This window comes from Cydia amplana, chromosome 7, assembly GCF_948474715.1.
Source record: "Cydia amplana chromosome 7, ilCydAmpl1.1, whole genome shotgun sequence".
NCBI classification, from domain to species: domain Eukaryota; kingdom Metazoa; phylum Arthropoda; class Insecta; order Lepidoptera; family Tortricidae; genus Cydia; species Cydia amplana.
Genome location: NC_086075.1, coordinates 6,172,571 through 6,188,057, shown reverse-complemented (window position 1 = coordinate 6,188,057; position 15,487 = coordinate 6,172,571). Strand labels below are relative to the sequence as shown.

At 41.7% G+C, this 15,487-nt stretch overlaps 1 protein-coding gene across 5 annotated transcripts in view; it reads left to right on the top strand.

The window, feature by feature from the left end:
- Positions 1–15,487, top strand: part of LOC134649421 (calcium-activated potassium channel slowpoke) — an 85,286-nt gene that overhangs the window by 61,167 nt on the left and 8,632 nt on the right. For 2 of the 5 annotated variants that reach the window (XM_063504163.1, XM_063504165.1), the window contains exons 6-17: positions 290–457; positions 1,472–1,563; positions 5,245–5,355; positions 6,237–6,342; positions 7,667–7,819; positions 8,245–8,400; positions 9,943–10,055; positions 11,548–11,703; positions 12,012–12,088; positions 12,446–12,481; positions 13,428–13,493; positions 15,219–15,281. In XM_063504163.1, coding sequence (XP_063360233.1) covers positions 290–457; positions 1,472–1,563; positions 5,245–5,355; positions 6,237–6,342; positions 7,667–7,819; positions 8,245–8,400; positions 9,943–10,055; positions 11,548–11,703; positions 12,012–12,088; positions 12,446–12,481; positions 13,428–13,493; positions 15,219–15,281 — 1,297 coding nt within the window. Of the gene's footprint in view, positions 1–289; positions 458–1,471; positions 1,564–5,244; positions 5,356–6,236; positions 6,343–7,666; positions 7,820–8,244; positions 8,401–9,942; positions 10,056–11,547; positions 11,704–12,011; positions 12,089–12,445; positions 12,482–13,427; positions 13,494–14,114; positions 14,166–15,218; positions 15,282–15,487 lie in introns of all 5 variants that reach the window. The other 3 variants (XM_063504166.1, XM_063504168.1, XM_063504164.1) reach the window with 3 other exon arrangements.

Sequence of the window (15,487 nt, the reverse complement as noted above, 5' to 3'; positions counted from 1 at the left end):
GTAAACACATTAGCACTTCACGTCTATCCAGTTTCCCGTGTTTCTCGTCAACTCAAAATATACGTTAGAATGATTAGATAAAAGCATACTTTGTAATACATTATGTTATTATAAAACCCACTCCCACATAGCTGACAGCATATAAAATTCATGTATGATTGTCTTAAAATATCGTTAAAATCTAGTGACCGTCCTCATTCATAACCCTGTTACTGATGCGTCATATGCATGCAGTCCAATATAGAACTAAACTAAAGTCACGAAAATGAAATATGTTTGCCTCTTTCAGCTGGAAAACTCCGGTGATCCATTGGACTTTACCAATTCGCAGCAATTGTCATACTGGACTTGCGTATACTTTCTAATAGTCACCATGTCTACAGTAGGTTACGGTGATGTGTTCTGCCACACAGTTCTTGGCAGAACCTTTTTGGTTTTTTTTCTTCTCGTCGGCTTGGTAAGTTTCACTTTCAATTACTTATTTCTTATATAATAATTAAATTGAATCAAAATTTAAAATCAGCATATACAATACGAAATATTTTAAAGTTTATCATTGCAAGGAGAGGCAAGTTTTAGTTTATCGTAGTTCTAATGGCATTGAAGTTACGTCGACCTTCATTATTTTGCCTACATTCTAGTTTACGGCTCCGTCAAAGTTTGCCACGCTTGCGATTCCTTGCATAAATAGTTAAATGAATAACAAAGCAAAAGGAAATTATCTATACGATAACCTGTACCTATAAAATGTTACATACTAGTTGACATGGGACTTGTTTGACAAGTTGCGGATTAACGCACAGCTCGTGAATGGTTGTAAGCCTGCCTAGTGCACTCTAGCGAGCATGGTTCTGTACTGTGGGAGGCGCCCCGCGGCCCGGGCGCAGGCCCCGCCGGCGCCCGGGTGCCACGCGGCCGCATCGCCTCGCTGCGTCACTGTGCAATCTTCTAACTTCTGCCGCTTCGACTAAGAGCATCACTCGATTACCGCATCGTGAAATGAGCTTCGAGCGATGATTTTCAACTGCATGGGTGTATTTTGTTTTTTCTTTTGCTTTGTTATGTGATACTTACCACGTATGCTGCCGGAGGATCTCTCTTCCCGTGCTTAAATATTGGAAATGTGTAATATGGGGACAGTGGTACGAGACGAGTATCGTAGTCGTCCGGAGTGGAGGCGTCCCGGCCTGCCGGCCCGCCGCCAGCCGGCACTCCCGCGCCGCGTCCCACCCCTCCCACCTCGCGATCTCTGCATGCCGCACCTGTGCCTGGCTGTGTTCAGTTGCTCACCTCACCGGTAGACACACACTCGTTCCTTTTATTTTTTTATTTCGCTCCGCTACCGGCTACACTTTACGATTACGTCACCCTAGTGATACTGAGACTCGAGGTGGACATTGTCGTGCACCACGCGATGGTGTCCGCGGCACCTATAGACTTTATACTCGATCGACACCATGGTCTGTTGCAGGCAATGTTCGCTAGTAGCATTCCTGAAATTATAGAGCTGGTAGGAAGTAGGTCCAAGTACAGTGGCGAGCTGAAGCGTGAACATGGAAAAAGGTATCAGTTTAACATATCAATTGACCGACGAAAGTGAGGGCGATTCATTCCGCCGTGCGCGCAATGCTCCCCCGCATCGGCCTCGCGGCCTGGTTCGCCCGAGCTCTCGGAGACGATGTTAAATCATCACCTACAAAAGCTTGCTCAGTGCCGTCAGATGTATTGTGTCATCTACTCGCTCGCACTCGCCGGCCCCCTGCGCGCCGGCGGGCAGCGCTTCGCTCGTCACTACCCGCGTCGCGCCCGTAGCGCCCGAGCGAGCCGCCGCCCAAGCCGTCACGCGGGACGGCCCGCCTGTGCCCGCGCCTCTACCAAGCGTCTATATCGAATGCCCATCGTCTTAGTTTAGGAACCGGCTAAACCGATTTCTTTTTAAGTTCTGTTCATCGATTAGTTAGCGTATGTATCCTTAGGCTTTGCATGCACCCGGTCACGAGTCCCATCACGGCTTGCGCCGGTCACGTAGCTCCCGCCGCTAGCGTAGCTCGGCACGGCACCCAAGTCCCGCACATCCACACCCTCAGCCACAGCCACCACGCAGACAGACGACACTCAAGCCACACAGCCTTGTGCGAGCGCGAGGGTACGCGGCCGCGGGTCGGGCGGGGCGGGCGGCGGGCGCGCGGGGTTGGCGAGGTCACTCACCTCACGGTGTTTGCTGTGTATCGTAGGCTGTGTTCGCCAGCTGGATCCCCGAGATCACGGAGCTGGCGGCGCAGCGCAACAAATACGGCGGCCGGTACAACAAGGACGTCCGCCGCAGGTACCCGCTCACACGCCCCCGCTCCACACGGCTTCCTGCCTTCTTACCTCTCACGGTTTCGATCTGACTTGGTTGAATGAATGCGGAGTTTGCTAATGAAATTTATTAATCCTTCACTAGAATCGGTCTCTCGGTGCCGTGGCGCATGCTCGAAGAGTTAGCTCCCGGCGGCCGCGCTCCTCTCCCCGCCCTCGGGAGACAGGCGCGCGGTCGACCGACGCATTACTACATGCCTTTTTTCGTAAATTTTACTCGAGATACCATTAAGCTTTTTAATCCTTCTAACGAGACTAGATCTGGAGAGAGCCGATGTAAAGTATTGTAATGCTGTCGATGAAGTAGTGTTTGGTTTGTTCGCTTGCACACGATGCCTGTCGCCACGCTGTAGCGCTAGCTCCGGCACCTCGCCACGAGTCCCGACGATCACACACAGCCAGTGCCCGTGCCGCGCCCGGTCCGCCCCGCCGACCCGGCCCGCGCCGGCCGCCGCGCCACAGAGAGCTGTCGGAGAGAGCCGCCCGCCGCCCCCCGCACCAGACTGCAGGCGGCGGCGGCAGGCGGCTCTTCTCCGCCGCCGCCTCGACTCACTCCTCGACTTGAATGTGAATGTCTTGTTTTGTCTGTCGGCGTCTAGGCGATATTTGCCAGTTGTATCCCAGAGATAATTGACTTAATCGGCACTAGACCCAAGTATGGCGGCACCCTCAAGAATGAGCGGGGACGCAGGTGAGCCGCTGTCTTCACTCCGTTCCGTTGAATGTGTTCCGTGTTGTGACATCTATATCTTCCTTTTCCTCTCTTAGCACGCTTCTGTGTTCTCACTTTATCTCGGGACGCGAGTCCCGCGAGTTGTCTTTGTTTTTATGAATCGATATTCATGTAAAATACCTTTGAATTTGAGTTCAGTTGAATAGTGAAAAGCAGATAGTGGCTAGTGTTATCGCTCGTCATTATAGGTTTCATGATTATGTTCTGTTAGTTATCGTACGTATTTAAGGAATGTTAATGGTAAAGCTTAGTTAGGAAGAGTTAAATGTTGAGTGGTACCGTAGTGTGTTGTTGGAGTCGCTCGTGTGTCAGGCGTCGACAGCTCCTCTCTGTGGGCGCCAGCGGCCGCCGAGCCCGGCGCTCGGCGCCCGGCGCTTGGCCCGGCCCCCGAGCGGCGGGCTCGCGCGCCCCGGGGGGCTGTTGATACCGCCCCACTGTACCGTACCGTACCTAGTGAGTGCCATCCGCTCGCCTCCTTCTGTACTCCCTGCCTGCACGACATCTGTAACTGTACTGTACTCTTATTCTTAATGTTGACCCTCTTTACTGTTTTGCAATCTGTAATGTACTTTTAAATCGAGTCCCTCGGTTACTTTAGTTTAATGTATTTACGTAAATTCATAGAGCGTGGCAAGGCTGTGTGCATTGAGGACATTTTTAATTAACGCAAATTTAGATTAGTTGTCGACTTACCATTGACATGAAACATCATCTTAGCAGCGACACACAAATCATTTGTTCCAAATATTTGAATTTATTAATTTGGAGATTGTTTGCGTTGTTTGCAAAGAAAACAAGGTAGAACATTGTCATATAATTGATTAAAAATAAATCAGTTCCTTTGCCACACCTTAGATGAATAAATACCTAGTTTGCATGTGAATTGTGAGCATATTCTATTCTATCTAATTTTCTGTAATGTTGAGTTTACTTTTGGTGTGATCTTAACCGACACTTGTAATCGTTTGGTTTTTGAAATGCAATCTAACCCATTTTCTGCTACCATTTTCGCACTGTGAACTGTTTACACGTTCCCGATGTATTATATTTTCTTATATTAAATTAACTCTTGCAATTTCCGAGACGAACTTATAAAGAATTGATACCATGTCCTAAACAGATCTGAGTTTCCGAGTCACTAGACCTTATTATGAGCATTCAAGTCTTTACACAGGACTGTACTGAGACGCAAGCTTTTATCACTAGAATATGATAATCATAATTAATGTCAGTCTTGTTCAAACACACTTAATTTGACTATGCCGCAACCCCTTATAATTATGTAATTGTTAAATTTTACACTTTGTCATGGCAAGAAATCCCTACACATTTCCAAAAGTCCCTGTTGTTAATGTGGTTATTATTTTCTTATCATTTATTAGTTTATTAGATAGTGTCACAGAATCCTGAACGAAACTGAGCTTTCTAGTGAACCATTGTTCTATTTTTGTTGTGGATGTTGTACTATGACGTTTGTTTGTCAGTTGGTAAAACGGGTACTATACTATCGAGACTGCCATATCTAGTTCAGATCGACCACAAACTGATGAACAATTTCATTGTGATCATTTAGAGTAACAGATGCAACGCCTTTATTTTCGATCTCTAGATTACCAATTCTCTGAAACTTTACCTTTCAAGTTCTCTAAAGTTGAGTGCAGCTATTTGTATGCTAATTCAAACACTGCAGCAAAATGAAGACGTTGCTAGCTTTGTAGTAAGTTCGTGCTTCTATCACTTGTTTTGTTTAACCCTGTTGCGACCTTTATCCATTCTTTCTAAATATTTTTTCAGTATTAATGTAATGTGGTCCCAGGTGTTAAATGAAACGTCAAATTGCTGTACTTCTATCTTTCTGTCCTCTTTTCTTAATTAATTAAGGCTTCTTTGAAATTTTGCTGTTTTAAAGCGATTCTGCGCTATGCAAAAGTTTTGACCAAGAGCTGCACAGCTTCTTTCGATTTCTCTGCAAAATATCGTAATTGGAATTGTATTGTTTATTAAATATTGCCAATAAAAATTAAACAATTAAAGTTCTCTATAAACTCGCTTGAGCTTATTTCGTTTCTTTCACTCGCAATTCTGTTGTAGCAGCAAAATATCAAAACCCTTCCGAGGACCGTTGTTATAATATGTGCGTACGTTTTCAGGCATATTGTTGTTTGCGGACACATAACATACGAATCAGTGAGCCATTTTTTAAAAGACTTCCTACATGAAGACAGGGAAGACGTGGACGTCGAGGTTGTTTTTTTACACAGGTCAGTATTCTTCAATTGATTCCCTACTTATCTAGATCTATAGTATGAATATGATACCTATAATAAAGTGTGAATGCCTAATGCTTTATGACAATGATCATAAGCATACTGATATATTTGCGAGCGAAGTTATAATAATGTTTATAAATGATTTCCAAACTATTTTCCATACTAAAGTAAAGCACAAAAAATGCAAGGTTAACAAATAAATTAGTGGTAAGGCTAAACAGTGTAAAAAATCATTTGAATCAAAGTCTTTGTGACATTACGCAATTTATCTATTTTCATAATTTTAAAGACAATTATCAGCGAACTATCGAAAACAAATTTAATATGGGAAATAGTATAAGTATAAGAGTGTCTGCGCTGGCATTGATTGCAACGTACCTGATGGTGTGTCCGCGACGACGCTTTCAGAAAAGAGCCCGACCTTGAGCTGGAAGGTCTGCTGAAGCGTCACTACACTACCGTCGAGTTTTTTCAGGGTACAATGATGAATGCCGTCGACCTTGAGCGAGTCAAGGTTAGAACACGACTAGCAGGCATTAGTTACCGCACGGCCACGTTACCATTCAGAGCGTACTACGCGATCCAGTATTTTATTTGTTTATGTGCATAAGACAGATCTTTTTCTTCTGTATCAAAGGTGCTGTTTCATAGTCACAGTAGGATTTTATCACCTTGGTAAATTTATCTTGTGATTCTTTTGATGCAATCATGGCTTCTCACGGCGGAACGGTCGCGCCTCCGCTCCCGGCGCAGGCGCCTCCGTTCCCCCCACGACTGCGTATTTTGTACTACATAGAATGCATGGTAAGGTCGGCCCACGACAGGCGGCGGACTGTCCCTGGTCCCTAGTGTTAACTGAGCGTTGATGACAGGAAACCGCCCGACCTGGAGCTCGAAGGCCTGTTCAAGAGACACTTTACCACTGTGGAATTCTTTCAAGGCACCATTATGAATCCAATCGACCTACAGAGGGTAAAAGTAAGTAGAAAAGCGCGATGTGTTCTTTGGGCGTGGTGTCGGTTTGAAGATGTACAGACTCTTTCCATAGACGTAGAGCGATGCTCGTTCACTAACCTCATTGGAGACGTTGTTCTGTTGGAGCGGTGTACCCACAGATCCCTTCTAATGTCATGAGCGCTGTCTGTGCGTGCCTATCGCTAGCTGGTGTGCGTGCCGAATCCCGGCTCTCGCATGATCACAAGGAGTGTTAACAGCGAGTCGGCTTCGCTGACCATGCTCTTAAGGCTCCTGTCCCCCGGCGGTGGCCTCCCGCGCCCCGGCCCGGCTCCATGTGTCTCACTGTCTGTACCGATAATGGGTGTTGTATGCGATGCTGGCCCGTGTATTCATAAACTAACAATCGATATCGCCGACTTCTCTAACTCAACAACTTTAGTATCGCCCTCGCGCGCCACTCCCCGCGTCAGTGCAGCACTGACGGACTGACAGCGCGATCTCTCCCGCGTCTTTTATCATAGTCGGTTTACACCGATTGCTTCCAAACATCGGTAAACAATTGGCATTAATGGCTGCTGAAGAAAGGATTTCCGTTTCAAAATTAAATTTCTTTGTAGTTGCGAGTAAAGTTGTCGATAATCGATACTGTTGAATGTTTACGGTAAGTCTAGATGTCGATGCATGGCTTGTTCGTAAAGCACGGTAATGTTTGTTTCGTTTAGACGTAGTCCTTCACAACTAACAACCACCTGCTTCTTCCTTAAGGAAGTGAACATTACGTATCTAAATATCTATTCATTGTTGCAAATTGGAATACCTATTAAATTATAAAATCTATTTTGAAAACCGCAATGTTCGTTTCTGCCTGTTTTTGTTTTGCATGCTCTTTCATGCTTTTAAATATTCACTGTATGTTACAATTAAGATAATTAAATACACAAACTTTAACTGAAACTTATCACAATAATTGAAACAGTCCACTTCGTATCGTATTCTCAGTTGAATGATTTACTTCAAGCATTATTAAAAATAATCTTCAAAATTACCCGTATTTATACAGTTTTACATCGGTATCCAAGAATCAGACCAGTGTAATATATTTTTTATAAATATATAATTTTTAGTATTCGGTACAAAGCTTTATTCACGGAACACTTATTTTAATTTGTACCCAGACTAGAGCACAAAAGACTGAAATGGCACTGCATCAGCTTCACACAACCGTGCGGTTTGACAAACCGTCAGCAGGCACGCCATATAAACGACGTGCGGATGTGACTGTTGAATCTCTCGGCAAGCTTGTAAGAAGCTACTAGTGCCGTGTACTAAACAGTGTGGTGTGCAGGTTCATGAAGCGGATGCCTGCCTGGTGCTGGCCAATAAGTACTGCCAGGACCCGGACGCCGAAGACGCCGCGAACATCATGAGGGTCATCTCTATCAAGAACTACTCTGACGACATAAGGGTCATCATTCAGCTGATGCAGTATCATAATAAGGTACGTTTTGCATATTTTTATAATTTTGCGCCAACCAAGATTAAAGTAAAAAAAAATCGTAATCCTGTCCTTCTGGGTTTATAATACTAATTGCTAGTTACTAATTAGTTTACATTGACATCACCATCAGTCAATACTGATCATAGAGACCTATATATTTCTATAGGGCAGATTCCGCAATAAACTTCGTTAATCCCCAAAAATAGGGTTTTTGACATGCTCAAAAAGACTGAAAGGCATGCTATAAAACTCAGTAGATACCTCCAGTTCATAAATACAATTTTTTCATAAACTATTTTTAAAGTAGCTACATAAGCATAATATTATTTACAGTTCATGCACCAGTATCATTTTGTTTGCGCGTAAAGAAAATGACAATGGGTCTCAAGCTCAATACAATTCAAAGATGTGTTTGTAAATTGCAGGCTTACCTTCTGAACATTCCATCTTGGGACTGGAAGCAGGGCGATGACGTGATCTGCCTGGCGGAGCTGAAGCTAGGCTTCATCGCGCAGAGCTGCCTCGCGCCCGGCTTCTCCACTATGATGGCCAACCTGTTCGCCATGAGGAGCTTCAAGACGGTCAGCCCCCTTCATGAACATCACTGTTAACACATTCACTGCCAGACAAAAAACGGCGAACTACCCCAGAAACCGGTCGTCTATAGCTGTGTATAAAACAACCCGCCCAGTGGCATCTGAGCAAAGTTCACGAGCGCCCACCAGGTGTGGTCCTGGCAGTGAATGTGTTTATATAGCGACTTTGTTAAGGCTAAAGTTTACTTCGTCTGAATTATGTAGTTTGAATAAACACCTGATTATATTCAGGCATTTTGGGCGTAGCGATATTAACGAAACTCTGGTGATATCGTCACGCGATAAATATTCATCTGTTTAAGAAAGTACGAATGGCAGCGTGGCATGTTAAGTTCCTATTACAGAACTCATGCAGACAATGTAAGACGGGCTGTGTGCAACAATCATTTAAGAAATAGTTTTTAATTTATATATTTAATGCGACTGCTTCAGTAATTATCTTGTATGATGTTACGGGATCTATTCGTACCTACTCATATCAAAGGCTTTGATTTTTTTTTTAATTTAATTTACATAGATATCCAAATAAAAATGTACCTAATAAAAACACGAAGCTAAATTATTAGATCTGATACATGTTAAAAGGTGATAAACGTGTCCAATGATCAGCGTAATTTGCCTAGTATTACCTACGTATACCAGGATTCCCGTGTAGTTATATAGCCCAGTAAAGCTGTCAACGGCACCTTTGATCAGCATTTTGTCACTATGAGTATTTATACGACGTTGATGTCACAGTTGCAACATTCTTATTAGCGTGATCAGCAGCGATATCCTATGGCTATAATAAAAAGAAAAAATAACGTCTCTAGATTCGGAGACGATAAACGTTTGGTTAACTGCTGATATTATTGTAACGAATATGTAGGTAATAATATGTGGCAGGATTGATAAAATGGAAAAGATGATGACTTAATTAGGTTTTGGATGGTTAAACGACATGCCCTTTTATCTCGGAACTGCATGTCGTCCGGCTCCATTTTAATCAGTCTTTTGCGGCATTTCCACAGTGCCCAGACATGTCTAAATGGACTTATTTCTACATGCGAGGTACCGGCATGGAGATGTACACCCAGATGCTAAGCACGACGTTTGTTGGGATGCCATTCAAACTGGCCGCAGAGTAAGTGGGCAACCGAGGCCAATGTGACACGTACAGTCACACACTCAACTATCCTATACTGTACATTGTGTTGAGCTCCACATTCCATCCCCAGGTCTTTGCCCGAGGACGTCACTAACTAACTACGAACGCATAGCTTTTTCAATCATTTTAGTGTTGTTTGACTTTAGTTTGCAAGCTTCAAACATTTTAATCGATGTCTTACCTAAATGTCACAGAAATTTCTCAGCACTGAAGTCAATAATATAGGTGGTAACATCTCCAGCCTGAATAGAAAGAGTGACTAATATATGTTGATAAGGTCTAATATAGATAGATGGGATTGTACAGGGCGGTGATGTCGCTCGGAAGCCGCTGTGACTAACATAGCACGAGTTTGAGCGTCTCCTATTGGTTGATTGCAGTCCCCCGACACACAAGCTTGGCAGAATGATTACCTGCAGGGTACGGGCTGCGAGATGTACACGGAGACTCTATCCACCTCATTCACAGGAATGAGCTTCCCTTCCGCGAGCGAGTAAGAGACCCCCTCGTCCCTCCCTCACTGCACTGTAGACTATGTCTGCCCACGTAAAACCTTGCTAATGAATGTGCACTTTTCCTGTTGATAACCCTTGTAGGTATCCGAAACTAGAACTAAACAGTGTGATTTCCTTTCAGTCTATATTGTGCATGTTGAATGGGTAAATAAAATTAGAAATATATATGGTATGTATAGCATAGCTACAACATATTTCGTTTATTGGCAGCTCTTGATTTATATAGTATTTTATTTATTATACGAGTACGTTTTATTTTAACATATTTTCTTGTATCTGATTAATTTTCTAGTTTGGATTTTTGTTATTAGATCTTCAATAAAAAATACTAGTTCTCACTAATATCGTGCCTTCAATGACGTAGGTAAGTAATTAGAAGAGTAATCTTTTAGTGTGTAATTTTTATTTTTAAACAACATCTACAATATAAAATATACTTCATTAAGTACATACTTCAAATGAGCTACATAAAATCTACAATCATTCTTTACTGCCCATTATGCTCAGACACATTCATTTTAATCGAGCTGAAAATTTCTGCAAAAAAAAACAGATAAACGACAACATACTAAAGGTCCATATTATAAAGTCGATCAAGTTCGACTTAGACCGCTAATTTCATGAGAACCCATTACATGACTGTAATAAATATTATATTAGCAGAGTTTCCTAAAAACATAATGTTTTCTGTCCATTCATACTAACTCAAAATTAATAACGGTGCATAACATTCGGGTGGTTATGTTATAACAAACACTATAAATACGCCACGCCTGCTTTAAAACACGGTAGTAAATGCTTTGGCCTAATTGCTTTATATGTCCGATGTCGTACACTTGCTTTACAATACACACTGCACATACACTACACACTACATATGAATTGTTTATTTTACTATTAATTCCAGATTAATTCTAATTCGGAGTTTAAGACCTATTAGTGTTGAAGTATATCAAACTTGCCTGGTTCTCAATAAATTAGAAGTTAAACCTGATATTTTGGTATGCATCGACACGTTTGTAGTGCATGAGTAAATAAAATAAATTCGATTGCATCGATGCATGGAACATAGTAATTTTCCTGCCTGAAATTTGAATTCAATTTGATAACTCTTTAGAACCCATAGGCACACAGTCATACATAATATTACTTAACATAAAACAGGGTTATGTTCAAATGTTAGCCACTCTCCAATTTCCCAAAAAATATGTAAAGTCATCAGTAACCAATATTACATTATGTATTAATCGATTAAATAAAATTCTTACAAATTGTACCTAATTGGTGCAATTAATTAATCTGATTTTATTACGCCGGCTCTTCTTTAGACAGAGGTTTTCCTTTACGAACAGCTGATATATCTATGCTTAAATATAAGAGTAAAGATCTCTGACCTTGGGTTTTTGGAAAGTGGTTATTCTGAACATAAGCCTAGCCATAAATCAGTGACGTCACAAGCCTGTTTGTCAGGTTGTGCTTCACGAAGCTGAAGCTGCTGCTGCTGGCCATCGAGATCAAGGGCGAGGAGGGCGCGGACAGCAAGATCTCCATTAACCCCCGCAGTGCCAAGATACACGCCAACACGCAGGGCTTCTTTATCGCGCAGTCCGCTGATGAGGTTAAAAGGTAATTCACCATAACTTAAGACAACCTCTTTATTAAACTCGCTTCATAGTTGACAAGAAAATGAGTTATGAAAACTGTGTGAGTTTCGCGGTCCTATCAATCAGTCAATGTAGGTTTTTAGACTATTTACACACAGTGGTTAGTGGTGTGTAAAAGTAGATACCTTTGAATTTAAATGAATGCTATGTGTCAAATAACATGAGAAAGCTTAAAACATCATACGACATTGTATAAAATTGGTAGAGAATAAGATATACAACCTTTAGTACAATTAATAAATTCAGGAATTGTTTTTTTTTTCTTTTCAGGGCTTGGTTTTACTGTAAGGCTTGCCACGACGACATCAAAGATGAAACACTCATCAAGAAATGCAAATGCAAAAACTGTAAGATCATTTTCTTTACACTTAAACAAATTGAAATTCCTTGTAACGAGTATAAATAGCTTAGTCTACTGTGAAAAGTGTAGGTTCAGACATAATACGCAATGACAATGACTAATAAAATAAAATTTATAGCTAACAATAATTCTGTGACATTCTTTCTGGGAAACAATAAATGTTCACGGACTGTGTCTTGTAGAATTGATCACGAAAGAACACCTCTGTTGACTCTACCGATGATTGTCACATTGTCTAACACTGTACCACGGACACGTTGACACAGCAGACTTGCTATCGACCTCACACTATTTACCTTTGTTTCTGTGAGATTAATGGAATCTTGTTCCGCTAAACTTTTAGTGACCGCCCACCAGCGGAAGGTTGGAGCCGACCTAGGTAACTTGCACCACACCTAACCTCACAAATTGACGTTTTCCGATTATTTTTCGTGTCTATATAATTTTTGAGTTGCTTTAGTGGTGTTGCGTCCTGTACCTCACAGACTGGATCGGCTGCAAAGCATCTCTTGACCCGTGCTCGTTCACCACCCTATATTTAGCGATCATTGTGTTTGTCCGCCGCTCGAGAATGGATAATGCCACGATAGGATCAAGCACTCTGACACTTCACCATTTTTCTATGCCTTTTGAAAATCTCGCTATGTACTGATTTGTATAAATATTGAGAGGATTTAGTGCATCATACAATACAACCGACTACTGCCAATTGATTGTCAAATAATTCGGAGCAGGGACTGGACCAACTTAGCAGTGATCTAAATTACAAATTTCTCGAAGGATGGAAACTAAACAGTTCGGTGCAAAAATTTAAATTAAACGAATTGATATGATGCACTTCAAAGCCCAGAGCAAAACGTATATTGCATGTAAATAGGAACATTAAATATATGTAGAATTTATATCACATGCGGCAAACTTGCACCGTCATTTGTCCCAAAACACTTAGTTTATTGTGTCTGTTAATCCACGAAAGCATGTCTCAGAAAAGTCAGAGTGTGAAAGCATAATAAATGCTAAAATAATTTATCTCATAGAGATTGAGCTAAATAAACAAAACAAAAAACTTTCCAGAGCAGTTCCGGCTTGTCTGTGCTAATGACAGTGACTAACGCAAGGTCAACGGAAACCTAACGACGTCGCTATCTCATTACCTCATCAGCTATTTTGGTAGGATCGAATTCATACTGCAACGCGCAGATAAGTTGAAATAATCTAAAATAAAACAAAGTGAACACGCTCCTACCAAATGCTTAACCGATTGATCCCACAACAGAAGAGACAGGAGCGTACCTTCGTATGTGTCAGTTTTTGCATTTTTACAGATGTTGGAATGATGATGATGCAGACTGGGATGGTGAAACAGATTAATTCATATCGGGGTTTAGACGGTACGGAGCTGAAACAAAAGCTATTACCTATTACCGTACCTCACAACACGTTTAGTTTGTTTGCATCAACTAACCATGCTCATGATCGACATAATGTACCTACCCGGAGAACAGTAAAACGCTAATCTCACGATTAAACGACACACGCAGCGCTCTAGACTAGTGCAGCAAAGCTATTGTCACAATGTATTAACTATGAACTCGCTTACAGTACTAGGGCTTGGTCCGGACGAACTTCCTACTTCTAAACACAGCTCACGGTGACGGTCGAGTTGTAGGCTATATATAGGCTAAGGTGCTACCTATGTATTATATATATTGACTTCATTTTGATTACCTGCAAAGCCTAACAATCTGCCCCAGTATTTAAATGCTCTTAATCCATTAAAGAAATCTTAGAAACAAAGCAGATCGTTCAGGTATTGGTAATCAAACTGTAACAGAGGCAACTCTCATCTAATTCCTTTTCATTCTTAAACTCTACAAGAAGAAGACTCCTCAGCTTTGCATTTCTGTCTGCATAAGTGCCTATGATTTGCAATCATTGTGTAATGCCCACGAAAATCAATGATTAGTACCTATTAATACATGATCGCTTAAACGTGTTGTTTCTCGGTTCAGTGGCTACGTTCAGGAAGGGCGTACGAGCCGTCCAGATGGTTGGCCGGGCAAGTACGTAACCCAAATGTGTTTAACAGTGTACATGTCAATGTGATGTTCTATCGCGACGCGCGGGCCTGTCGCGGCGGCGGTTCTATATAGCAATCTCGTGTCCTGTATCATTGTCTTGTCTGATTCGTTACTCTATGTGCATTATTCAGCAGTTAGATGTTTGCCTCTCTATTAGCGGAACTAAAACATGAGAAGACATTTGTGATGTCATTTGTTTATTTTGGTGTTGTTGTTATTATAATTATATCAATCTCTAAATTTCCTAGGAGTATTTAAAACCCTGATTATTGCATCGAAATAGCCCCTCTGATATTGATGTTGTAAAGTGTAATCTGCTTTCAAAATTAAAGATTAATGTAAAGACCCTGCATAGGGAATGTTTAATTTAGTTAGATGGCCCTGCCTCGATAGCTCCAGGACCGGGGGTCAACGGTGGCAGGTCTGCCAGACTGGTATCTCATCTCCAGAGTAATTATCTTTGCCTTTATCGTTGAGACGTTGAGAATCGTTAATTGCTTTAGCCTTTTAAGTAATTACAACGTTAGTACGCTCGGTGCCATCTCCTGATAATTTACGTCCCTTAGCCATTTTATCATTTCCTCTTACATTAGCTTTAAACTCATTTATGATTAGGATTATATATTCATCAAGTATTAATACGTTTTATAATATACTTATATAGTTTAGAGCTTGTCTTATAGATTTATTTATTGTGTGTTAGCTTGGAAGCATGCTGCACGTGGATGTTGTAGTTATTGACGTGTTGTGTTGTGTTACTGTTTGTATAATACTATAATATATCATTAACAAATTGTTTAATAATATTTCGTGTAACTCGATTCGGTTTCATATTTGAACTCGATGTTGTATATTCAAGTCGTCAGCTTAAATTTTGCACAAACGCTTATAAAGTGAAACTGAATTGGTTACTTTTAAGACGGACTCTGTACGACGAGTGTTTGTCACTCGCTGTCTATAATCGCGACGAGCCAGTAGGTGATGTCGTTGACTGATTGGTGTATTGGAATGCGAATTTGTGCTGATGTTTTGCAGATGACCACCATCCTCCCCCCACCTTCACGCCGCCAGAGTTGCCCAAGAAGGTGCATCATCGAGGTACATCTCAGGATGAGAGACTGAGTGTTTTATTTTAATTTGTTTTTCTCATCGGCCCACTTCCATTGAACGACCAGCAATGTGCTTCCACCGGTGACCGAAAGGTGCCCCGCACTTAGTTGCTTTATCACGCATTTTCATAGCGAGCACTAAAGGAATTTCGATAACGATTCGCGGATGAGGCTTTCATCAAGCATGATCCCAGC